Source organism: Ranitomeya imitator, chromosome 5 (assembly GCF_032444005.1).
Source record: "Ranitomeya imitator isolate aRanImi1 chromosome 5, aRanImi1.pri, whole genome shotgun sequence".
Taxonomy (NCBI): domain Eukaryota; kingdom Metazoa; phylum Chordata; class Amphibia; order Anura; family Dendrobatidae; genus Ranitomeya; species Ranitomeya imitator.
In genome coordinates, this window is record NC_091286.1 from 35,576,131 (window position 1) to 35,601,901 (window position 25,771).

General features: G+C 46.8%; 1 protein-coding gene across 1 annotated transcript in view; it reads left to right on the forward strand.

The window, feature by feature from the left end:
• The window catches only part of INTS7 (integrator complex subunit 7), a 56,071-nt gene that overhangs the window by 1,540 nt on the left and 28,760 nt on the right, over positions 1-25,771 (forward strand). Inside the window, exons 2-9 of the mRNA XM_069768534.1 lie at positions 532-661; positions 2,054-2,200; positions 2,297-2,434; positions 15,747-15,793; positions 15,902-16,101; positions 16,485-16,607; positions 17,401-17,518; positions 21,829-21,963. Coding sequence (XP_069624635.1) covers positions 532-661; positions 2,054-2,200; positions 2,297-2,434; positions 15,747-15,793; positions 15,902-16,101; positions 16,485-16,607; positions 17,401-17,518; positions 21,829-21,963 — 1,038 coding nt within the window. The remainder of the gene's footprint in view (positions 1-531; positions 662-2,053; positions 2,201-2,296; positions 2,435-15,746; positions 15,794-15,901; positions 16,102-16,484; positions 16,608-17,400; positions 17,519-21,828; positions 21,964-25,771) is intronic.

Genomic DNA, 25,771 nt, shown 5'->3' on the forward strand with positions numbered 1-25,771 from the left:
TGCATAGTTTTAGGCGCTCGCTCAAAACACATTTGTTCAGAGCGGCTTATCATGTTCCCTAATCAGTTATTTTGTTTGTGTGTGTGTAGCCCATTCAGTATCTCCATCTATCCCCCACCCTCTGAAGATGGATGGACCACCATTGTAAATACATCATTGTAAATACACACCTGTACTTTGTATCTCCCCTCCTCATTGTAGATTGTAAGCTCTCAAGAGCAGGGTCGTCTTGTGTTGCTTTGATTATTGTATTGTTAACATTGTAACTTATGACTGTTGTGTTTGAAGCTGTTAAACTGTAAAGCGCTGCGGAATATGTTGGTGCTATATAAATAAAGATTATTATTATTATTATGGGTTTTATCTTTTTTTGCAAAACAGTTTTTAAAATTGTAAATGGCCTCATAATAAACAGCAAAAATGCAGAGCAATAAATTATTAATAGTTGCGCAAGGTTAGACGTTGTTCACACTGATGTATATATCATTCATTGCTTTACTTTGGGTCATAATGTTCCTTTTTTGTACCCAGGATTAAGATCTGGCAAGCTCGGTGAACAATGTGAAGCCGTTGTCCGTTTTCCAAGACTGTTTCAAAAATATCCGTTCCCAATCCTGATTAACTCTGCATTTCTCAAGCTGGCCGACGTCTTCAGAGTTGGGTAGGTGGCTGAACCTGAAATCTAGAGGACAGTAGGGAATAAAGTGGTCCCCACTGCTCCCGGTACAGATCCTTGTGGTCCCCACTGCACTGCTTCCGGAACAGATCCTTGTGGTCCCCACTGCTCCCGGTACAGATCCTTGTGGTCCTCACTGCTCCCGGTACAGATCCTTGTGGTCCCCACTGCTCCCGGTACAGATCCTTGTGGTCCTCACTGCTCCCGGTACAGATCCTTGTGGTCCCCACTGCACTGCTTCCGGAACAGATCCTTGTGGTCCCCACTACTCCCGGTACAGATCCTTGTGGTCCTCACTGCTCCCGGTACAGATCCTTGTGGTCCCCACTGCACTGCTTCCGGAACAGATCCTTGTGGTCCCCACTACTCCCGGTACAGATCCTTGTGGTCCTCACTGCTCCCGGTACAGATCCTTGTGGTCCCCACTGCACTGCTTCCGGAACAGATCCTTGTGGTCCCCACTACTCCCGGTACAGATCCTTGTGGTCCTCACTGCTCCCGGTACAGATCTTTGTGGTCCCCACTGCTCCCGGTACGGATCCTTGTGGTCCCCACTGCTCCAGGTACAGATCCTTGTGGTCCCCACTGCTCCAGGTACAGATCCTTGTGGTCCCCACTGCTCACGGCACAGATCCTTGTGGTCCCCACGGCTCCCGGCACAGATCCTTGTAGTCCCCACTGCTCCAGGTACAGATCCTTGTGGTCCCCACTGCTCACGGCACAGATCCTTGTGGTCCCCACGGCTCCCGGCACAGATCCTTGTGGTTCACACTGCTCCCGCTTCAAGTTTCCTATGGAGGCTATAAAATAAAGTTTAAAGAAAAAAAATAGTTTTTATAAATCCTAAGACTCCAGAATTTCTATTTTTTGGTTGTTGTACTTATCACAGAAAATGGAATCAAAACATCATATGTACCCCAAAATGGTACCAAAATAAACTACTGCTTGGCACATGCCAAAAAAAAATGACACAGCTCCATTAACAGAAAAATAAAAAAGTCATGGTTCTCAGAAAATGGCGACACAATCCAATTATTATTTTTTCTTTTACAAATTTTTTATTTTCACCACCCAAAAAAAAACAATCCAACTTGTTGTCACCATAATCGTGATGACCTGAAGAATCATGTCGCCGGGTCATTATCACTCAGTGAATGCCGTGCAAAAAAAATAAAATGGTGCAATCCCTTTTCAGTCACCATTTCTCTGTACTTTGATTTTTTTTGTCTGTTTTCCAGTGCATGGAAAAATGAGTGGTGTCAATGAAATCTGCAGCTCAGCCTGTTACATTGTAAAAGTTATTATAATATTACTAGTAATTTCCTTGCTGCTTGGATGTTTCCGTTCTGTCCTAAGGGGAACTGTCTTGTCTTTCAGCAATAATTTCCTCCGACTTTGTGTGCTGAAGGTGACCCAACAGAGCGAGAAGCACCTAGAAAAGATCCTGAATGTGGACGAGTTTGTGAAGAGGATCTTCTCTGTTATACACAGTAATGACCCCGTAGCTCGGGCTATTACTCTCCGGCAAGTGGTCGGCCATCTTTGTGCATAAGGTGTCACACTGGAGGAGCGAATATACCCTTTACTTACAAGACCATTTACCGTTTTTGTCTTTTGTAGGATGCTGGGCAGCATGGCATCCATAATTCCCGATCGAAAAAATGCCCACCACAGTATACGGCAAAGCTTGGATTCTCATGACAATGTGGAGGTGGAGGCCGCCATATTTGCTGCATCTCATTTTTCTGCACAGTCAAAGTAAGTCTCTGGTACTTAAGTGCTGTCATGAAAACTGGGTTTATAAAAATTTTTTTTTAAAAAGTTTACTTATAGGTGCGCTTGTTGTCGCAGCATGCATTTATAAAGGGAAGTACTCCAACCATAAGTGATCTTTGGAACATGCGTCATTTCTATGTCTGTCTAATACTTTGCATACACAGCCCACATACAACAATCAGGTATGGGTTAAGCTTAGAGGAGTGTTCTCAAGTTTAAAAGTTATCCCCTATCCACGAGATAGCAGATTACTTTCCAATTGCTGGTGCAACCACTATGGCCCCCACCAATGTTGAATGGAGCAGATATCGATCATGCGCGCTACCGCTCCATTCATTCGCTAAGGGGCTGCTGGAAAAAGGCATGTGCAGTGCTCAGCAGCCCCATAGGGAATGAATGGAGCGGAAGTCTGTCATGTGCACTGATGATCCATTCACTCTTAATGGGAGCACCAGAGATTTCCAATCGTAGCGCTCTGCTGGTCTTCAGCGCTCCTATTAGAATGGATGGAGCAGCAGTGCACTTGACCGATCTCCACTCTGTTCTTTCCCCATGTGGCTGCTGAGCACTGCACTCGCCTTTTTCCACCAGCCACTTAGAGAACGAATTGAGCTGCCGTCTGGCATCCAACCTGTCACTCCATTCTAAAACAGGGATAAAAGTGCCGTGTTGTAAGGACCAATGCGGTGTCCCTGCGGTAGGACCCCACTGAGCAATAAGTTATCACCATTCGGGGGCGTGGCCTGAACGTCCATGTAAGCGGACGCGTGACAGAGCGCTCCCGCTGCTAACGCTGAGTTTATCCTGATAAGCCGCAGCTGAGCGGCGATTCAAAGCGCTTACCGGCTGCAGGAGAGTCCCGGGAGTGCGGCGGTGAATAGCGGCGGCCCCGAGATCGGCAAACATGACCAGGAGGAGACAAAGAGACGCCGGAGCCGGCGAGGCAGGGACCGGCCAAGATGGCGCCGACGCCAGGGAGAAGGCGGAGAAGGACAACGCGGCATGCCAGAAAAGAATGGCGGTGGCGGCAAAGCTCCAGCAGTTTGCTAGAGTGGAAGCCGCAGGGAACACAGGAAAAGCAGAGGAGGACGCCGGAGGGGACACAGACACAGAAGGAGAGGAGGAAAGCCCAGCAGAGGAGCAGGAGGTACAACAGGAGAGTGGGGATGGTGACATGGCGGTGGTAGCGGGGGGACCTGAAGATAAGGAGTCAGGAGCAGAGCCCACCCTTAGAGATGTCTTTGCACTGGTATCATCCTGCAAACAATCCCTGACCCAGCAGATACAGGAGGTTAAAGGGGATACAGCCCAGATAAATGCAGCCCTGCAGAAGATTGACAAACGTGTGGGGGCTGTGGAGGAAAGAGTGAGCACGGCAGAAGACCATATAGTGCAGCTGCAGAAAGCGGAGAGGAAGTTTGCTCAAACAATATCGGAGCTAGCTGCAAAAAATGAGGATCTGGAGAATAGGTCCAGAAGAAATAACATTCGTATAGTGGGTGTCCCTGAAAAAACTGAGGGGAGGAATCCCACGGAGTATATTGAAAGCTGGCTCCTTGAGACCTTTGGTGATGCAGCACTGACAAAAGTATTTGCGGTAGAGAGAGCCCACAGGGTCCCACCGAAACCACCTGTCCCTGGAGCAAGTCCCCGTACCGTGCTTGCCAAAATCCTAAACTACAGAGACAGAGACATTATCCTGAGGAAGGCTAGAGACATGACGGATCTGACAATTGGAGGTCAAAGAATTGCTATTTACCCTGACTATTCCGCCCTGGTACAGAAACAACGGATGATGTTCACGGGTATCAAGAGACGGCTGAGAGAACTGGGAGTGCAATACTCCATGATGTTTCCGGCACGACTGAGAGTGGTAGCGTTGGATAAGATTCATTTTTTCCAGACGCCGGAGGACGCTACCCAGTGGATAGATCTTAACGCTAAAAAACTTAAAGGGAAAGGAGATTGAAAATGTGAGGCGGGTTGGTCGGGAGATATCTTAAATCTTTCAAAAAGGGGGGGGAAAAAAAGAGATTGATTGACAGTACACTGGTAATTGAAATGTGAAGGTTGGAGGGTGGAGTTGGATATTACTCAGGGAAAGCACTGGGAGTGCTGATGCGGCGGAGAAGTACGAGGGAGGAAGGGTGTGCAGCGTACTAAAAGTTTATTTAGTTTCTTGCAGTTGTAATACAATACAGGTTCAATTATATTGTTCTTCTAAGAATTGCGCCGAATTCTGTTATAAACGGTAGCGGGAGGCGGAAGGAGAAGGTTACGTTAACAAGAGTGTTCGCAATGGGTGATGGTGCCCCACTCTTGATAAGAGGCAGAATGTATAGTATTGGGGGGTGTGGGGGAGGGGGGAGTGGGGTGAGGGTGGGAAGGGAAGTTAGACAGCTCAGAACCGGGAGTAACGACACAACTAAAGATGATGAGTCACATAATAGGGGACCGCTTTAAGATATTGAGCTGGAATGTGAGAGGCCTGGCGGATAAGTCTAGGAGAGCTGCGAGCTTGCAGTATGCGAAGGATCAACGGGCTTCTATGATATGCTTGCTAGAGACGCACTTGATACAGGAGAAAGTGGACATACTGAATAGACGTTGGATACAGAAGGGGTATCATTCTACCTTTTCGACGTACTCAAGAGGTGTGTCAGTGTTGGTGCCGGTGGGAGTGCAATATGAAGAGGTGAAAGTATGCGTGGATGCTGAGGGTCAGTATGTGGTGATACAATGTATATTGTATGGAGTGAGATTGTGCGTTGCGGCAATGTATATTCCACCTCCATATTCAAGTAAGAAGATCAGGGAGGTATTGGAGAGGGTGGGACGATGGGAACCACTGCCAATCTTAATTATTGGGGATTTGAACAATATATGTGATGACTTTTGGGATAAAAATAAGAACACCCAGAATAGGTCGGAGGGGCACACTACAACATTTGGAACCTATGTGCGTGAATTAGGCATGATTGATCTATGGAGAGTCAGACATGTTGGGGAGAGAGGATACTCGTGCTATTCACCGGCTCATGCTACGCTATCCAGAATTGATATGGCACTGGGTAATCGCCTGTTGGACACAATGGTGGGGGAGGTGCGTTATCTGCCGAGGGCCCTTTCGGATCATAGTCCAATTGAGGTAGAGGTTAGGTTGTTGGGGACACGGACCGCAAGCGGGAGAGAATGGAAGATCCATCCTAACTGGTTACAGAGCATTGACTTGGACGGTATAGGGAAGGAGGTGACGGAATTCTTTGCGTTAAATGATGGGAGTACAGATGCTCTAACCGTTTGGGATGCAATGAAAGCGTACCTGAGGGGGTTACTATTTAGAGACATTAGTAGGTGTAAGAGGAAGACGAGGGAAGCGGAGAGAGTGGCGTTGGAGGAGCTGAAAGCAGCGGAGGACGAGATGGTTGTGCTGGGGACTTCCGAGGCAGAGAAAAGATTGAGAACAGCGCAAAATTGTATGGAAAAGATTCTGCTGGGGAAAGCTGAAAGGAAGCGGGAGTTTCAGAGGGTGGCTTATTTTCAGGAGGGAGAGACAGTTGGACACATGCTATCGGTGGTAGCCGCGGCTCAGCGTAGTACCTCGTATGTACACTCGTTGGTTTCGGATGGGGGGAGCAGGGTATCTGAAACACCGGATATTATAAAGGTCTTTGCGGACTTTTACGCGGACTTATATTCCTCCAAGGTCAATGAGTCAGCCGGAGAAACGGAGACTTTCCTTGAGAGTCTGGGTCTTCCGAAATTGAGTGAGGAGGATAGGGTGAGCCTCGATGCCCCTATCACCGAGGAGGAACTGAGTCGGGCGCTGAAGTCTATGGCCAATGGGAAGGCACCTGGGGTTGATGGGTTACCAGCCGAAATCTATAAAAGTTTGGAGGAAGTGCTGATTCCCAGATTAAAGTTAGTACTGGAGGAGGCTGGATGCCAAGGGTTTCTCCCAGCATCTATGAGGGAGGCTAATATAGTGGTTATTCCGAAGGAGGATAAGGATCTGGGGAAGCCTGAGTCATATCGGCCAATCTCTCTGTTAACCATCGATGTCAAGCTCTTGGCCAAGGTGTTAGCTACCCGTTTGTCCAGCGTCATTGCTAACCTTGTACATCCTATATAAGCAACAGGGGTAGCCGGGCACCGCGCAAAATATAACGGCGATCAGCCACGTGCATATGGACAATGTACAAGAAAAAACACCAGAAAAAGATATGCACAAACTGGGATCAACCATATATACTAAATTTTATTTTAACAAGTCTTTACTACAAAAGGCAATAAGCAAAACACACAATTAAAAGCATTTAAAACCAGAACAGACCAACCCTCCTCCTCCAGGATTAAGGTAATGTAGATAAGTATACAGATGTTACATAGGGCATGAGATCAAAAAAACAGATACATATAATCCAAAATTTGGTCACATAAGAGATCAACAATGCCCCATAAGAGAGTCCATCCAGACCCCTACTTATAGCAATTATTTAGATAAACTCTATAGCCCCTAATAAAGCAGCAGTAATGCGAAAACAGAGCACCAAATATACACCCAACCAATATGGTGCTGCACCCTATACCCGCACACCTGCTACACACCCAAACCTGGACAGCCAATCTCATACATCACCTAGTCTGGAAAAGATCCAGATCAATTCAGGAATAGTCCCTAGGTGGCCAAGGTACTGGACAAACAAGGAAAGGGTAATCAGAAACCCCGGTACGCGGAATAAATGTGTCCCTAAGAAGGGCTGAATGTAGCGAGGGGGTAGCTGACAGGGAGAGAAAGTCCAGGAGGAGGATGACGGCCCCACGCGTTCCGACGCTACTAAGGCGTCTTCGTCAGGGGAAGGTGGTAAAGAATATGTCCCACATACGCCTTTTAAATGTACAACATTGTAAAAGATAGGTTGCACCTGTGAGGCTGCGGCGGCGTGTATCCTCAAATGCCGGCGTGTAAAGGGCGAACACTTCCGGTCATGCGTACATAGTCCCAGAGTTTTAGCATTGCTAAGCGGTCCGAAGAACTACGCAGGCGCTACGGTCTCCAAGGAGACCCTCAACAACAGGGAGGGATAGATGCGCAGGCGCCGAAATAGTAGAACACAAAGGCAACTCAGACACGCGCACTGCCCGTTCCGCTTTCCATTCCTTAATAAGAATAAATCACAATTAAGTGAGACCCCGTACGGGTCTTGTACAGATCTGGGAACAAGCCAGATATTAGGCGGCGCAGACTATCTAAGTGCTATCCAATGAGGTACACATTGGTTTAAATAATTAGCCAATTACCTCCCCATACACATAGTACTGTTGGACAGATGGACATGACAGAGTCCACGATGTAAGATATAGTTGCCAGCGCAGGCATATTTAAATACCAAGGAGATAATAACCACACAGTGTGCACACTGTATCAGTCGGTCAAGTGCCAAAATCTGGACAAAGCCATGTCCAAACACCGGCACATAACCTCCTGAACATTAAAGTGACGCTACGCGCCATTCCTGAGGGATACACTATTATGAAATATCAGTCATGTAGCACCCCACATACACATGAAGACTGAAAATTTACAGAATCCATGTTATAATGCAGCAAATCCTGCGCAAATGTTATGTCAGAAAAGGATGAAATTTAGGCACTGTACAATAGATGTTGGAATTATCCATGGTGATACCGATAATATCGAGGCAAAAAATAGAACACATCCGTAGTGAATGAAAAAGCGCATGACTAAAAAGGATAACAAAAAAAAAAAAAAAAAAAAAAAAAAAAAAGAAGAAAGAAAATATATATGTGTCCAAGCACCACAGTATGTGTGCTACAATGCAGAGTTTATACGTCTGCGTGTACAAGCCAGATATGGTGACACATACATTATTAAGCGACACATTAATCACTATCAGTGAAATACAGGCCGGTGTAGAGTTTAACCCTTATAGCACCCCACGTACACTCTATTAATCCAAATGGCAAAACAATCGTCCAGGATCCACGATCTGAGGTAAAAAAGGTTAATACGCTCACACCATGATAATATATATAGAAAAAAAAAAAAAAAAAAAAGCTAAAGAAAGGTAATTACCTAAATCTGCTTATAGAAGCCAGTAAATAACAGTTCCTCATTCATCCCCCCTGGGGCCCGACTATTCAAGTTATAAATCCACTTGGACTCCCTCCTCAGGAGGTCTAATGTAATGTTGCCACCTCTTACATCAGGCCTAACTCCTTCCAAGCCCATAACCCTAAGGCTACTTGCGGATCCACCATGTTCCTGTAAAAAGTGGCCTGCTACTGACGATAGTTTTTTCCCCTTTCCTAGATCTTTCTTGGCCGTATTGATGTTAGAGAGGTGCTGTTGCACCCGACGCCTCAGCTCCTGTGTAGTGTAACCCACATACAATTTGGGACAACCACATACCAAGGCATACACCAAATATCTGGTGCGACAATTAAAATATGCTGAAGGCTCAATTCTCTTGGGAATATGTGGTAGGGTTATGCCCGTATCAGAGATCATCAGACCACAGATGCTACACCCTCCACATGGGTAGGACCCAAATATCTGGCCACATGTACCACTCTTAATAGTGGCCCGTTTAAAATGACTCGATACTAAATCATCCTTTAGATTACGTGACCTCCTGGCCACCATCCTCGGAGTGGGGGCAAGCCAGGGGTGAAGTTTGGGTTCTGTCAATAAAATGTTCCAGTTTTTCTTCAAGATCTCATGAACATCCCTCCACTGATTGTGGTATACTGTAATCAAGTTGATAGTCTGTACAGTCTTTTTCTCCCTCGGTTTAAGGATGTCCTCACGTACACAGCGTTGGGAATGCTGGAATGCCTGTGCAACCACTCTGTGTGGGTACCCCCTGTCCCGAAATCTTTCTGTGAGTTTTCTGGATTCTGCCAAAAAGTCCTCCTTGGCAGAGCAATTCCTCTTAACCCTTAGGAATTGCCCCTTGGGTATGCTGTTCCGAAGGTGGACCGGATGCGCACTCTTATAATGAAGTAGGCTATTAGTCGCCGTTTCCTTCCTATGGAGACTCGTGACAATATGGTTGTCTCTCAAGATTATATTGAGATCCAGGAAATCAACCCTCGTGGAAGAGACTTTTGATGTCAGTCTAATATTCCAGGGATTCCTGTTGAGAGAATCAATGAAGTTGTTACACTCATCCAAGGTTCCTGTCCACAACAATAGAACATCATCGATAAACCTATGCCACTCCAGCACACATCTTTGGAACATATGTAACTGATATACATGGGTCTCCTCCCACCACCCCATGTACAAGTTAGCATACGAGGGTGCGCATCTGGCACCCATAGCAGTGCCAGATGCCTGTCTATAGAAAGTGCGATCAAATATGAAATAATTCTTTTCTAGAACCATTTTTAACAAATCAAGGATAAAGCAATCATGGTCCCTATCCCTACTTGATTTTTTGTCCAAAAAGTAGGTGATTGCATCAAGTCCCAATTTGTGGTCAATACTCGTGTAGAGAGACTCCACATCGAGTGTAATAATCAAGGTATCCCTTGGCACCTCAAGTTTGCCAATTCTCTCAATCAGGTGCATAGAGTCCCGTATATAGGACCCTAAAGAGAATACTAGGGGCTGTAGAAAATAGTCCAGATACACACACGGCCTCTCAAATAATCCCCCAATCCCCGATATTATTGGCCTACCTGGGGGGTTATCCAAGCTCTTATGCACCTTTGGTAGCATATAAAACGTAGGGATCCTAGGTGTTTCAATGGTCAAGAAGTCTCTTTCCCTTTTGTTGATAATCCCCAGGCCAAGGGCAGTCCGGATCAATCCATCAAGGTGTTTCTTATAGACATCCGTAGGGTCCGAAGGCAAAACCTGGTAATGAGAGTTATTGAGCAGCTGTCTCTTAGCTTCAACCACATATAGATCCTTAGGCCAGAGGACGATGTTGCCCCCTTTGTCGGCCTCTTTGATCACAAAAGAGTCCTGTTTTTTGAGATGCTTCAAACAGCGGGCCTCCTCCCTGGTCAGGTTACCCAAACCCTTATTGTTAATTTTTAAATTGGCAATGTCTCTACTCACGGTCTCAAAAAATATCTGTACGACCGGAAAGAGTGAAAAAGATGGAGAGGCTTGGGACGGAATACGTCCTGTAAATCTACCCGACTTACCGCTATTTCCTTCGTTCTCATCTAGGAGCTCTAAAAGATCCCGGAACACCCGTCTGTCCTCCTCTGGCATGGTATCAATTACAGATGGTTTATGGTACAATAATTTAAACGTGAGCTGCCTACAAAAAAGGTACAGATCTTTAGTCAATTCAAATTTGTTGAGCTGATTGGTAGGGGAAAAAGACAGCCCTTTGGAGAGCAAAGAAACCTCACCCGCCGACAGGGAGTATGATGATAAGTTCACAATCTGTAACTTACCAGGTCCATCCCCCCCTGGGTCATTATGCGTTAGATTTTCCTGTGGTTCCTCCTCGTGGTCCTCTTGCGACCCAACGTCCAGTCCTGGAGGGGTCCGCCCCTGGATCTTAGATTGATGGCGTTTGCGCCTCCCCCTCCTGCACCGCCTTCTTGGTCGCTCGTATCCGTTGATAAAAAATCACTGGAGACAGGTTCAATTTGTTCAACTTGTGTTTTATCTCCTTGTGACGTTGGCATGCTTCTCCTACCGTTACCACGGTGTGACCATCTATAGGCCCTTAAGCTGTCAAAGTCCAGTTTGTCCCGCTGGAACTTATGTTTCTTGCCCCTAATGACCTCTTTTTCAAAGGTATCAATAGATGTCTTTAGTCGCTGTCTGAAGGGAGTAACCTGTCCCTGTAGATCAAAAGCTTGAAGTTTCCCTTCCTTTGATTTGATATCCTCTTTAAGTTTGGACAAAAGAGCATAATCATGTTCCAGCAGCATATCAATCAAAATTGTTGAACACCTGGACAGGCCATTCTCCCAAGTAGCCTTAAATGTAGGGTCAACTTCCCAAGCTGGGAAAATTTGTACCCGCAGCCCCCTGGGAATAAGTCCCAGCCTCTTATATTCTTCCAAACTCTTAGTATTCCACCAAACTTTTGTCAATGATTTATGCAGGTACATAATGTCACTGCATAATTTGGAAAAGCCTTCATCACGTTCCACCGCGGCAACCACAGTGTCACCCCCAACACCAAACACCCCCGAGACCTGATCTTGCCACGCAGCCTCACGGGCCTCCAAATCCATAATAGTAATAGATGGCGTGCCACCGCCAAGAAAACCTGGTACAACCAGTGCACCAGGAAAACAACAATCTATATAAGCAACAGGGGTAGGCGGGCACCGCGCAAAATATAACGGCGATCAGCCACGTGCATATGGACAATGTACAAGAAAAAACACCAGAAAAAGATATGCACAAACTGGGATCAACCATATATACTAAATTTTATTTTAACAAGTCTTTACTACAAAAGGCAATAAGCAAAACACACAATTAAAAGCATTTAAAACCAGAACAGACCAACCCTCCTCCTCCAGGATTAAGGTAATGTAGATAAGTATACAGATGTTACATAGGGCATGAGATCAAAAAAACAGATACATATAATCCAAAATTTGGTCACATAAGAGATCAACAATGCCCCATAAGAGAGTCCATCCAGACCCCTACTTATAGCAATTATTTAGATAAACTCTATAGCCCCTAATAAAGCAGCAGTAATGCGAAAACAGAGCACCAAATATACACCCAACCAATATGGTGCTGCACCCTATACCCGCACACCTGCTACACACCCAAACCTGGACAGCCAATCTCATACATCACCTAGTCTGGAAAAGATCCAGATCAATGCATGAAATTTAGGCACTGTACAATAGATGTTGGAATTATCCATGGTGATACCGATAATATCGAGGCAAAAAATAGAACACATCCGTAGTGAATGAAAAAGCGCATGACTAAAAAGGATAACAAAAAAAAAAAAAAAAAAAAAAAAGAAGAAAGAAAATATATATGTGTCCAAGCACCACAGTATGTGTGCTACAATGCAGAGTTTATACGTCTGCGTGTACAAGCCAGATATGGTGACACACGCCGCCGCAGCCTCACAGGTGCAACCTATCTTTTACAATGTTGTACATTTAAAAGGCGTATGTGGGACATATTCTTTACCACCTTCCCCTGACGAAGACGCCTTAGTAGCGTCGGAACGCGTGGGGCCGTCATCCTCCTCCTGGACTTTCTCTCCCTGTCAGCTACCCCCTCGCTACATTCAGCCCTTCTTAGGGACACATTTATTCCGCGTACCGGGGTTTCTGATTACCCTTTCCTTGTTTGTCCAGTACCTTGGCCACCTAGGGACTATTCCTGCATTGATCTGGATCTTTTCCAGACTAGGTGATGTATGAGATTGGCTGTCCAGGTTTGGGTGTGTAGCAGGTGTGCGGGTATAGGGTGCAGCACCATATTGGTTGGGTGTATATTTGGTGCTCTGTTTTCGCATTACTGCTGCTTTATTAGGGGCTATAGAGTTTATCTAAATAATTGCTATAAGTAGGGGTCTGGATGGACTCTCTTATGGGGCATTGTTGATCTCTTATGTGACCAAATTTTGGATTATATGTATCTGTTTTTTTGATCTCATGCCCTATGTAACATCTGTATACTTATCTACATTACCTTAATCCTGGAGGAGGAGGGTTGGTCTGTTCTGGTTTTAAATGCTTTTAATTGTGTGTTTTGCTTATTGCCTTTTGTAGTAAAGACTTGTTAAAATAAAATTTAGTATATATGGTTGATCCCAGTTTGTGCATATCTTTTTCTGGTGTTTTTTCTTTAACCTTGTACATCCGGATCAATCTGGTTTTATGCCTGACAGATCTACAGCGGTTAATCTGCGGAGGCTGCATATGAACCTGCAGCTGAAGTCTGACAATTGTGGCCGAAGGGTTATTGCATCCTTGGATGCCCATAAGGCGTTTGACAGTGTGGAGTGGGGATATCTCTGGCGGGTGTTGAAATGTATGGGTATTGGCCCGCAATTTGTGGCGTGGACTCAACTGTTATACTCACTACCAACAGCTAGAATTAGAGTGAATGGGGAGCTTTCTCAGCCTATAAAGCTGGCCAGAGGTACGAGGCAGGGTTGCCCACTGTCGCCCCTTCTGTTTGCCTTAGCTGTGGAGCCACTGGCCGCCAAGATCCGGCAATCGGATGAGGTCCCTGGGTTCAGATATGGGAGTGTGGAGGAGAAGATTGCATTATATGCAGATGACATCTTACTGTTCCTGGCGGACCCGGATGAAGCCTTGGAGGGGGCTATCGAGATCGTTGGGAAATTTGGAGACTTATCGGGATTGAGGATAAACTGGGATAAATCGGTCCTCTTTGAGGTGGATGAGGTGGAGGAGAGTAGAAGTGAGCCATTGGGAGAGGGGCGGCTTAAGGTAGTATCCCTTTTCAAATACCTGGGAATATGGATCTCGATGCCAGTTACAGAGTTTTTATATAGGAATTTGACACCTCTCATGGGCGCTCTTAAAGCAAAAGTGGATGCGTGGAATAAATTACACTTATCGGTGGTAGGTAGGGTTAATCTCATTAAATTGGTTGTGATGCCCAAATTACTCTACGTCCTACATAATGCGCCAGTTTGGATTCCACGTGGGAAATTCCGGCAGATTAATGCTCTATTTAGAAGTCTGATATGGGGGAGGCGGTGCCCACGTATTCGCCTGGAGACGCTTCAGCGACCCAAGGAAGATGGAGGATTGGCTTTACCTAATCCTGAGTTATATTTTCTTGCAGCCCAGAGCCAACATTTGAAGGGCTGGGCGCGGGAGGCGTCTTCCAGTGCGGTACAGCACTTGATGGAGGGGATGACGGACCGACGACCGGTAGCGCAGTGTCTGGAGGATGGTTCCTTGGATGCATTGGGGAAATTATACCCAACTATGTTTTTGATATATAAATTATGGACCAGACTGCGACAGATTCGGGGGGTCACGGGGCTGACTAAATTTACACCGATATGGTTTAATAATAATTTGGTTGAGTTTGCGGCCCTTGGAGTGCTGGCGGAGTGGCAGGCTAAAGGAATCCACTTGGTGGCTCAGATAATTCAACAACAAGGATTAAAGTCCTTTTCGCAGCTGCAAGGGGAGTTTGGACTGAGACCGACTGGGGAATATCAATATGCTCAGATGAAACATGCTTTTAAAGCTCAGAACAAGGGTGGTGGTATTGAGATCCAGGAGGACATAGTTCTGGAATACGTGTGTGGGGAAGGGTCCACAAGGGGAGTCATTACCACCCTTTATAAGGACCTTCTACATGCACATCTGCTAGACTTCCCTTTAAAAGCGAGAGCGAAATGGGAAAGAGATTTAGGCCCAATGGAGGATGAAACCTGGGAATCGGTGTTGGAGTCGGTTCCACGAGTGTCACTGAGTGAGCCGTACAGACTATCGCAGCTGTACATCTTACACAGAGTCTATAAATCACCGGAAGTGTTGCACAGAGCGGGGTTGCGTGCTGACTCCGAATGCCCGAGATGTGGGACTGAGAATGCAGGAATATACCACATGATGTGGACATGTCCAAGACTGGTTGCTTTCTGGTTGGTGGTAATGAGCCGTGTGGAAGGGGCGTATAAATGCAGAGTGCCGAGGGATCCGATAGTGTGTATACTGGGACATGTAGAGGAAATCAGAGTGGATAACACCTGGAAGATAGCAATAGCTAGGCTATTATATATGGCAAGGAAGGTAATAGCAAGGAACTGGATCAAAGAGGAACCGCCTACAAGGGGTGAATTCCTGAATTATGTTAAATATGGTCTCAATTTGGAAAAGGGGGTCTATAAAAGACGTGGGAAAATAGAAACATTTGACAAAATGTGGTCTCCGTGGCTCGAGCTGGGATGAGTAGTTATGGGAAATGGGAGGATGAGGGCCTCTGAAAGGAAGAGAGTGCTAGAGGAACAAGCGGACATAAGTGAGTCAAATGGCTCAAAGAACCATCAATACTGGTAACAAAAGTATAACTGGGTATGAGCTGTCAGGGGAGGGGGGGGTTGGGTTTTGTTGGGATTGTTGGGGGCTTGGAAAATGTTAAAATTTTGCAAAATACTGGAAAATGCATAAATTGTATTGTTCACATTTGCTTTCAATAAAAAACTATTTAAACAAAAAAAAAGTTATCACCATTCATTTGGATAGGTGATTAATTGTTTTCATCTGACAACCCCTTTAACTTACATTACGTTGCTTCATATTTTCTCATTTTTTTCTGTTCCATCAGAGATTTTGCTGCGGGAATCTGTAACAAAATTGGAGAAATGATCCAAGGTGAGATTTTTTTTTCTTTTTTTTTTCTGACATGTTTAGCGCTCTGTACATGAAAACAATACTTGTGACTGTCTACATTCTTAATGCTGTTTCCTCTCTTTATTATAGGTTTGGCCACGCCGGTTGATCTAAAGCTTAAACTGATTCCCATTCTTCAGCACATGCACCACGATGCCATTTTAGCTTCTAATAGCCGTCAACTTCTGCAGCAGCTCGTCACCTCGTACCCCTCAACGAAGATGGTGATCGTCACACTGCACACCTTCACACTGCTCGCTGCGTCATCCTTAGTAGACATTCCAAAGCAGGTACGCGGATGTTCGCATATCATTTTCTATGACACTCTTCCTTGGTCTGTAATGTTGATGGCCATCAGTATCAGATTAGTAGAGACTTGGCACTGTGCCTGGTAATGCACTTCAGTCTGGTGAATGGCTCTGTAATATCAGGCACACATATATGGCGGTGTGATCGGCGGGGATGTCCAGAGTCCGATCCCCACCTATGAGTACTTCTGTGAATTAAGTTTTATTGAGATCTTTTGTAGATCTAAATTACAATCCACATTGAATGTGATATGTATGTAGTGTACACTAAAGGGACATCTAATTCTTCCATGGATGTGAGGGGGTTTCTAATAATGAAAATGTAAGTGTTTTGTTAAATGCAACCTCAATTTTTCTTCCTTCAGATTCAACTATTGCTTCAGCACCTGAGGAATGACCCTAGGAAAGCGGTGAAGAAACTCGCTATTCAGGATCTAAAATTTTTGGCTAACAAAACTCCTCACACTTGGAACAGGGACAATATTCAGGTCTGGTGCTTCATGTAAAAAAAAAAATAACGTAAAATAAATATATATATATATATATATATATATATATATATATATATATATATATATATCTAGAGCTACGATTTAAGTGCAGATTCAGCTGCATTCTAAACCAAGGGGATCAATATATAATAAACAGGATATATGTAGCTATATATACAATTTACGCATGCATGCACATGCGAATATTTTGGGTAGGTGGGAAAAAATGCTGCAGAGTAGAATGCTTCAAAAATGTAAGTGTTGATAGCTTATATTTTATAATTGCTCTGCTGTGAGGAGCAATTTACATGATCACGAGTCGGTGCCAATGCTATATAGCAATTACTGAGCAATAATAAGATGGAAAAAAACAGAAGTGGTTATTTATTGCTTCTGTCTTCCCCTCTGTGACGGCGAGTAAGTCGAGCTACTACTAGATATCAGGAGCCTTACACTTCATGCATTTACAATGACGCAGGTTTAAAGCGCACGACTATGAACTGTAAACTAGATACTATCTGGTGAATAACATCATAAGCCCTGCTATTGGTGACCATTTATTTATTTTACTCACTTGTATAGCTCCATCATATTCCACAGCGCTTTACATACACTATCATTGCTGTCCCTATCAGGGCTCACTGTCCCTATCAGTATGTCTTTGGAGTGTGGGAGGAAACCGGAGAACCTGGTGGAATCCCACGCAAACACGGGGAGCACATACAATGTATGTATATACTTTTCTTTCCTGTATAGATCTCTGTGTTGATTCTTTTTTTTTTTCTCATAGGCTTTATGTGAATGTGCTCTTCAGACGCCATACGACAGCCTGAAGCTGGGGATGGTCGCTGTACTCTCCACTCTCTCTGGCAGCATCTCCATCAAGCAGTACTTTAGTTCACCCCCAGGTACAGTATCCCAGAGGGACCAAAATTGTGCTGCACAAAGACAAGACTTCTTCCAACAATCTGACCAATATTAGGGTCATTTATTGCATTTTTATTCTCACTTTAGCCATATAAGTAAAGTATACAATGTAAAAGTCAGCTGAGCCAGCAACTGAAAATCATAGTAAAAATCTGCCGATCTAGCCAGGGATTATTTACAATTCTGTCACTTCTCTGGGGGACACATGAGAACATGGATGTATGCTGCCTCAACCAGGAGGCTGACACACACAAAAAAGTTATCTCCTCCGCAGCAGTGTATAGCCACCGACTGGCCTGAAGCTAATCAGTTTTGGATTAATGTCAGCAGGAGGCAGAGATGAGTCTGGACCCAGGCCTGTTTCTACATCAGGTTTTGTTGTTTTTTATTAATGATTTCCCTTTTTATTTCAGATATGGCTTGTGAGGGCGACAGAGTGGAGTTGTGTCACTCTGATCTCCCACCTAGAGACAGAGAGCACAGTGTGGGGTTGTGTCACTACTGTATCCTCTCTGGTCTACAGGACCCTAACACATCAAGAGTGTTTGGGGCTCCCCGGCAAATGGTCCTTGCCACCAATCCCCTGCTCGTACACCCCCCAGAGCCAGACAGAGCAGGGAGGGAAAACGGATCTTTTACCTGCCAGCCGCCCAGGATGTCTGTTGTCCCTCTTCCAGTACCGGCCTGCGAAGAAGAATTCAGGATTTTCAGGTTTGTCCAGATTTGATGTAACAGTGAAGAGGGCTCCCAATAAAAAGAAAGAAAGGGATAGAACTAAGAAGAAGAAGGTCCCAGTTTTCCCTGGGTCATGATTCATTTGACCCCTAAACCAGCTGCGACCTCCTCTCCTGCCTGGTACTCTTCGGCGGCCTCTTTTAAAAAAATAAATAAAATGGCTCCCAACTTTGGCCTGGGCCTTCTCTGGTGGCCTGGCCACACCTTCTGCAGCCTGGCCAATCACACGGCTCTTTCGCGCTCCTCCGCCCACTGCCCTCAGCCTATCGGGGTACTCTGCGCATGCTTTCTGACGTCGCCTCTTCTTCCTTCTGCTCGGCTCCATCTTCTAGTCTCCAGCTTGTACTCTACCACAGCAGCTACCATGAACTCTGAAGTTCAACGACTGGTTCCACTGAACCACCGTCACCATCAGTATCCCCACGATCACCAAATCCAGGGTCTGAGTACGTTCTGCCACCGGGTGAGCTCTCTATATCCCCAGCATAGCTCCCTTTGGCACATATCTCGTTCCCTATGCCTAACCCTTGGGAGTCTCACTCCCACCCGCCTCCTATTGTCTTTTACTTTGCATGTTTTTCCTGTAACAGAAGGTTTCCCTTTGGTCAGACCTCGTCCCTCTGACCAGATTGCAGCCCCCCAACCATGCTATTCTTCCTGAAGCCCCCACTGCCCGAACAAGGGTGCACACTTCTCCCAAGTGGGCTGCAGCTGTTTATCAATTAGACGTCCTCATTTCCGTTCCCCCTGCAGGAACGCTTTTCTTGTTTGTATTGAAACCTCCGTGTGGTACCAAAGAAGGATGGCTCTGGTCGCCGCCATATCCTTTACCTTAAAGTATTGAACTGACATGTCTGCCTGTGTCACTTCAGAGTGGAGTCTCTTCGGTCAGTGATGGCCTCCATGAAGCCGGAGGAGTTTCTATGCTCGGTGGATAATTAAGATGCTTATCTGCACATACCCATTTTCCCTCCTCACCAGAGATTCCTCCACTTCGCAGTCCAGGAATCCCACTTTCAGTTCACAGCCGTTTGGCCTAGCCTCAGCACCCAGCTTTCCCTAAGATAATGGTAACGGTGATGGCCATTCTTCAGACCAGAGATTGTCGTCATCCCGTATGTGGACGACCTTCTCATCAAGGCTCCATCCCACTCAGCATGTCACGAGAGTCTGCAGATCACTCTGGACACCCTCTCTAGGCTCGGCTGTATCATCAACAATTCAAAGTCGTCTCTGATCCCGGCCCAACGCTTAGTTTTCCAAGGAGTTCTGTTTGACATCATGCATGCAAGGGTTTTATGCCCAAAGAAAACCACTCTACTATGCGGGAGTTGCTCTCGCAGAGCTCTATCCAGTTCTGCATGAGCGTACTGTGCAAGATGGTAGCCTCAATGGAAGCAGTTTCATTCACTCATTTCCACACACACACTCTCTATAGCTCATTCTCCTATCAAGATGGGACAAATTGACTCGTTCCCTTGATCTACTTGTCACACTTCCCGCCCGGATCAAGAGATTTTTGGAATGGTGGATAAGCTCTACGCTCATCCTCCGCAGAATATCATTTCTGTCAATGCGTTGAAGGTTGTAACATTGGATGCCAGTCTACTCGATTTTCAAGATCGAACAGTTCAGGGCCGATGTAAAGCTCAGGAATCGTCCCTTCCTATCAACAATCTAGAGCTCAGAGCAATCTTCCTTTCTCTGCTTCACTGGCAGAACCTACTCTCCAGCCGTCCAATACAAGTCCAATCCGACAATGCCATGGTGGTGGCATACATCAACCACCAAGGAGGAACTCAAAGTCAAGCAGTGTAGTCAGAAGTGGCTCGATTCCTGTCATGGGCCAATCTGAACATACTGGAAATCTCAGCGGTACACATCCTAGGAGTGGACATCCTGGTTGCTGACTTTCTCAGTCAAGCAGGTCTTGCTGTCAGCGTATGGTCCCTGAATCCTTTGGTTTTCGACAAGATTTGTCTCTGATGAGGCATCACCGACATCGATCTGATGGCATGCAGACTGAACCACAAGGTTCTCCAGTTTGTATCCAGGTCTCACAAACCTCTACTGATCAGCTTCGACGCACTGGCAATTTCTTGGTCCCAGTTCTCTTTCCCATACCTTTTTTCACCTCTAGCGCTCATCCCCAGGTTGGCCACGAAGATCATGGCGGAATGAGCGCCCATCATATTCGTCGCTACGGATTGGCTGAAAAGATCCTGGCATGCAGAAGTAATCAATCTTCTCGTTAACACTCCGTGGAGACTTCTGGATCTTCCTGATCTTTTCTCGCAGGGTCTCCTCTTCTACCAGAATTCTTATTCACTCAGTTTAACCGCATGGCTGTTGAAGCCGCAGTACTGAAATCCACCGTATTCTCCAATCAGATTATTCAGACCATTATCAGGGCAAGGAAGACTTTTTCCTATCACCTTTACCACCGTAAATGGAAGGCTCGTTTCCGCTGGTTCGAAGCAAATAAGGCCTCCCCCATGGTTTTTGCTCTGCCATCAATTTTAAAATTTTTGCAGTCAGGACTTGAATCTGGTCTGTCCCTCAGTTCCCTTAACGGGCAGGTGCCGGGGCTTTCCATTCTTTTTCAGATGAATCTGGGGTCTGGTCCACCTTTCAGGACCTTCCTTCAGGTGGTTGCACTCTGTGTTGCCCCTTATCAGCCTCGTGGAGAACCTTAACTTACTCAGGACTTCCTTCAGAAGTCCACTTTTGACCCACTAAAAGAGATCTCACTCTCCCTCCTCTCCTGGAATGTTTCGTTCCTGGTAACCATCACCTCAATCACACGAGTGTCCGAACACGCTTCTCTTTCTTGCTGTTCCCCCTACCTGGTGTTCCACGAGGACAAGGTGGTCCTTCGTCTGATCCCATCTTTCCTTCCTAAGGTGTTTTCCTCCTTTCGCCTCAATGAAGACATCATACTTCTTTCCTTTTGTCTGTCTCTCTCATCCTCGAGGACGGTCTCTGAACAAAGTAGACCCGGTATGAGCCTTTCATCTCTACCTTTCCAGAAGGGCACCCTTCAGACGAGTGGACTCTCTGTTCATAATTCCCTAAGGTCGTCTATTCTTCAGTGTCTACCATTGCCCATTGGGTCCAATTTGCCATTCTGGATGCCTATCGCATAACAGACAATGTCCACCAATGAAGCGATAGAGAAATGATGATTTTGGGTATTCGCCGTAAAATCACTTTTTCAGAGCCTTCATTGGGTGACAGAGCACCCACCCTTGTATACGATTGTGTTGGTTCTGCTATGTTTTTGTATTTCTGTTGCTTCTCCTACTGCTTTTTTTCACTAACTGATTAGCTTCTTGCCAGTTGGTGTGTGTACCCTCCTGAGGAGGAGATGACTTTTTTTGCCTAGTGTCAGCCTCCTAGTGATCTAGCATACACCCATGTTCTGCTGTGTCTACCAATGGAGGCTCCGAGAGAGATGTTTTACGGTGAGTGCCCAAAATCTTTATTTTGGTCCTATACCATACGTTTTAAGAGTTTGTTACTTTTCTGACTCGTTTTAATGTTTATGTTTTTTTAGGTGCCATAGCGGGTACTGCCAGGTATACTGACTTGATTAAGTTGGCACAGGAGTGCAGTTATCACTGTAATCGCGGCATCGCAGCCCACGGGGTGACTGTCCTCACCAATATTGTTGCTTCGTGTCAGGATAGCGGTGAGTTAATATCATTCTGTAATGTATCAGTCATTGATGTTTGTGTTGTGATTTATTGATTAGCATGGATTTAAAGATCAGAAATCACTGTCAGCCTAATGGGCCTTTAGCTGATAGCAGCCATCTGTATACACAGACATGCAGAGACTATGCAGATCATGATTGCAGCGGGAATCCTTGCGTCGGGGCTGCAGAGTTTCCTTGCTACTTTTTGATTGCAGAAATTGTGATTTTGGTAACACAGTGCTGATTATTATGGAATCTGTGTTCAGGGGAGTTTTTCTCCATCGCCACATTGGGGAACACAGGCCGTGGGTGTATGCTGCTGCCACTTGGAGGCTGACACTAAGTAAATACAAAAAGGGTTAGCTCCTCTTCTGCAGTGTACACTGCCCACTGGCTCCGGATAATACCAGTTCTTCCTTAGTGTCCGTAGGAGGCATACTGCTTCTGTTTTTCTCCAGACGTTCTTACTTTTATTTTTAATTTTATTTTTAACTTTGCGCAAGAGGATGATGGGGCGACGGACCCTTTTAGGGGGGCCGATCTCCCCTAAAACATCAACAGGCGAGCACGGCGAGTTTACTCCCCGTACCCTCTCCTGCGACTTGGGATGTACGGCCGAGAACTAGCCCTGTGAAATCCTAGGGGAGCGAACCCTTAGGATACACAGAGGCGACCTTCCATAGGTACAGTCCGGCTGCCCTCCCTCTGCACCATCACTGAAGAACAGCGGTGCTTCATGGAGCTCCTCAGTCCCTCTCCACATCCTCATCAAGAGGGTGGCGGATCGAGGGTTACTGCATCCCCCCCCCATACCTCGCCTGAAGAGGAGCATCAGCGGTGAGTCTGGCAGGGGTGGGGGGGGGGCTCCCGAGCGCACCATGGGCTCGGCCGCATCTTGCGGCCAGGCACCGCTAATTTACTCCCCGGCTTCGGCCCCAGCTAGGCCGCGTCTACACCCACAGCTATCGTCACGTGCGAGGCCCTGCCCACCGGTTTAGCGCTTCTCGCGCAGTGCGAGAAGCGCTCCACATACTCTCGGCGGCCATCTTGGATACAAGGAGCTTCTGGACGCCTCTCCTCCCGGTCACAGCGCTGCGACAGGACACAGGACCTGGGGGTAGGTGCGCTGCACACTGATACAGGCCCTCCTACTCCTGCACACAGTGCTCCGCTTTTTTAGCTGCACAAGTGCCCCACATCAGCCCTGCACGGAGGTTAGCAGCACAACATGTCTCTGCCTAAACCCTCCAAAAAAATCAGCAAAAACACATACGGTGTTCTTCACTTCTTGCACCTCCTGTCAGGCTGCGCTACCAAGCGGGCATACTGCCCCGCTCTGTAATGCTTGTGACCCTAAATGCGCTCAGGAGCCCCCCGCCGCAAACGAGCCCGCAGTGACCAGTCCCCCTGAGTGGGCTTTGCCACTATCACAATCTATGGCTTCTTTGACTAAAGCTATCGAGTCCATCCAGGAGCAGGACCACTAATCCGCCTATTCAGGAAACTTCCCCTACGGCTGCGGAATCTTCAGCCTGCAGGGGCCGCTCTCATGCTAAGCACAAGCGGCCATCTAGGAAGCGCGTCCGTAGCTCGTCCCCCAATCTCTCTGATGCCTCGGCGTCCGTTAGCTCCGCTTCCTGCTCTCGCTTCCCAGGCACCTCTTCCGACCAGGACTCTGAACCTGAGTCTGATGGGCCTCTTGATCTGGGGTCGCCAGGTTATCAGAGCACTATAGATAGTCTCATTTAGGCCGTCAACCAGTCCCTTCAAGGTGATGAGGAACCGGCGACCTCCAGTACGGATAATTTGGTGTCCTTCAAAAGGACCAAACGTACTCATAGGGTGTTTGCCAATCACCCGGAGTTCCAGGACATAGTCCAGCGACATGGAGAGCGTCCGGACAAACGTTTTGCAGGCCAGAGATCTCTGGAGTCCAAGTATCCTTTTTCTCCCGATCTCCGCAAACAATGGTCAGAATCCCCGCCTGTGGATTCTCCTGTTTCACGTTTGTCCTCTAAAACTCTCCTATCCGTGCCGGATGGATCTTCTATCAAAGAACCCACAGATCGCCTAGTGGACAGTTTCGCCCATTCAGCCTTTGAGGCTTCAGGCTCGGCACTCTTTCCCTCCTTCGCTGCTACCTGGGTAGCCAAAGCTGTGATTTGTTGGGCAGACTCTCTGCATAAGGCCTTACAGACAGTGATCTTCCTTCTGACATAGCGGAGCTAGCAAATCAAATTTCCTTGGCTGGCGATTACTTAGTAAACGCTTCCCTGGACGCGGAAAACTGCTCTGCACTTACGGCTTCAAACACTGTGGCGATTAGGAGAGCTTTATGCCTCCGGAACTGGCGAGCGGACTCCGTATCTAAAAAGTCCCTCACATCCCTGCATATTTCAGTGGCCGTCTGTTTGGTGAAAAACTGGACAAGCTGATTTCAGAAGTTAAAGGGGGAAAAAGTACTTCCCTTCCCCAGCAGAGATTCAGACAACCGTTCCAACGACAGCCGCAGGCTCGTTTTCGGCCCTTTCGTGGAAATTACGTATGGCATTCCTCGGCCAGTTTCCCTGGTTCGGGGCGCCGCGCCGGCAGAGACAAAAGCCCTCAGGTCTTGTACAGGCCCAACCATTCCTGGAGAGGCTGCACCACGCAGTCTAGGTCCAGGGGATCCAGACCCCAACCATATTCTAGATGACTCGCAACCTCGTCCGGACGACACCAGCAAAGTAGGCGGACGCCTTCTCTTGTTTCGTCATACCTGGCTCGCAGTCGTTCACGACGAGTTGGTCAGGGATCTGGTGTCCTCCGGCTGCAAAATCAATTTTTTCTAAAACCCGGTTTTTTGCTTCCCACCCTCCCGAAGCGGGAACGCATGCTCGGGCTTTTTTCCCAGGCCATCGAGTCGCTCCGCCAAGATGGAGTTATTGTCCCTGTCCCAGTGGACGAAAGGTTCCGCGGTCTTTATTCAAATCTGTTAATGGTCCCCAAAAAGGATGGAACAGTCAGGCCCATCCTGGACCTAAAGCTCTTGAACAGATTTGTCAAAGTCTGTCATTTCAGGATGGAATCCCTCCGTTCCGTCATTGCCTCGATGGAACAAGGCGAATTCTTAACATCCATCGACATCCGGGATGAGTACCTCCACATCCCAATCTTCCCACCTCACCAAAGGTTTCTTCCCTCCTTCGTCGTCAGAGGGGAACATTTTCAGTTCATGGCCTTGCCCTTTGGTCTCGCCACCACCCCCAGAGTTTTCACAAAGGTCATGGCGGCGGTCATGGCCATCCTACATTCTCGGGGTCTAGCCGTGCTTCCCTCCCCAGACGACTTACTGGTCAAAGGCCCATCTTTCCAAGCCTGCGAGGAGTGTATCTGCATGTCCTTGGATACTCTTTCTCGGCTGGGCTGGTTGATCAACTTAAAAAAGTCATCTCCTGTTCCAGCTCAACGGATCTCCTTCCTGGGCATAACCCTGGACACCTCCCTAGGGTTTCTGCTTCTTTCTCGGGACAAGGTCCTGGCTCTTCAACAGGAGGTCTGGAAGCTTCTCCAGCCGTCCCCCTGTTCCATCCGTTTCGGCATGAGGATTCTGGGAAGATGGTGGCCACAATGGAGGCGATTCCACTTGTGCAACTACACCTCCGTCCCATCCAGCATGCTCTGCTGGACGCATGGAATGGGAGTCCATTTTTCCCTCAACCGACTGTGTCCTCTCTCTCCTCGGGTCAAGCAGACACTCCAATGGTGGATGCTCCGAACCTCTCTTCTCCAAGGGAGATCCTTCCTCCCAGTCCTTTGGCTG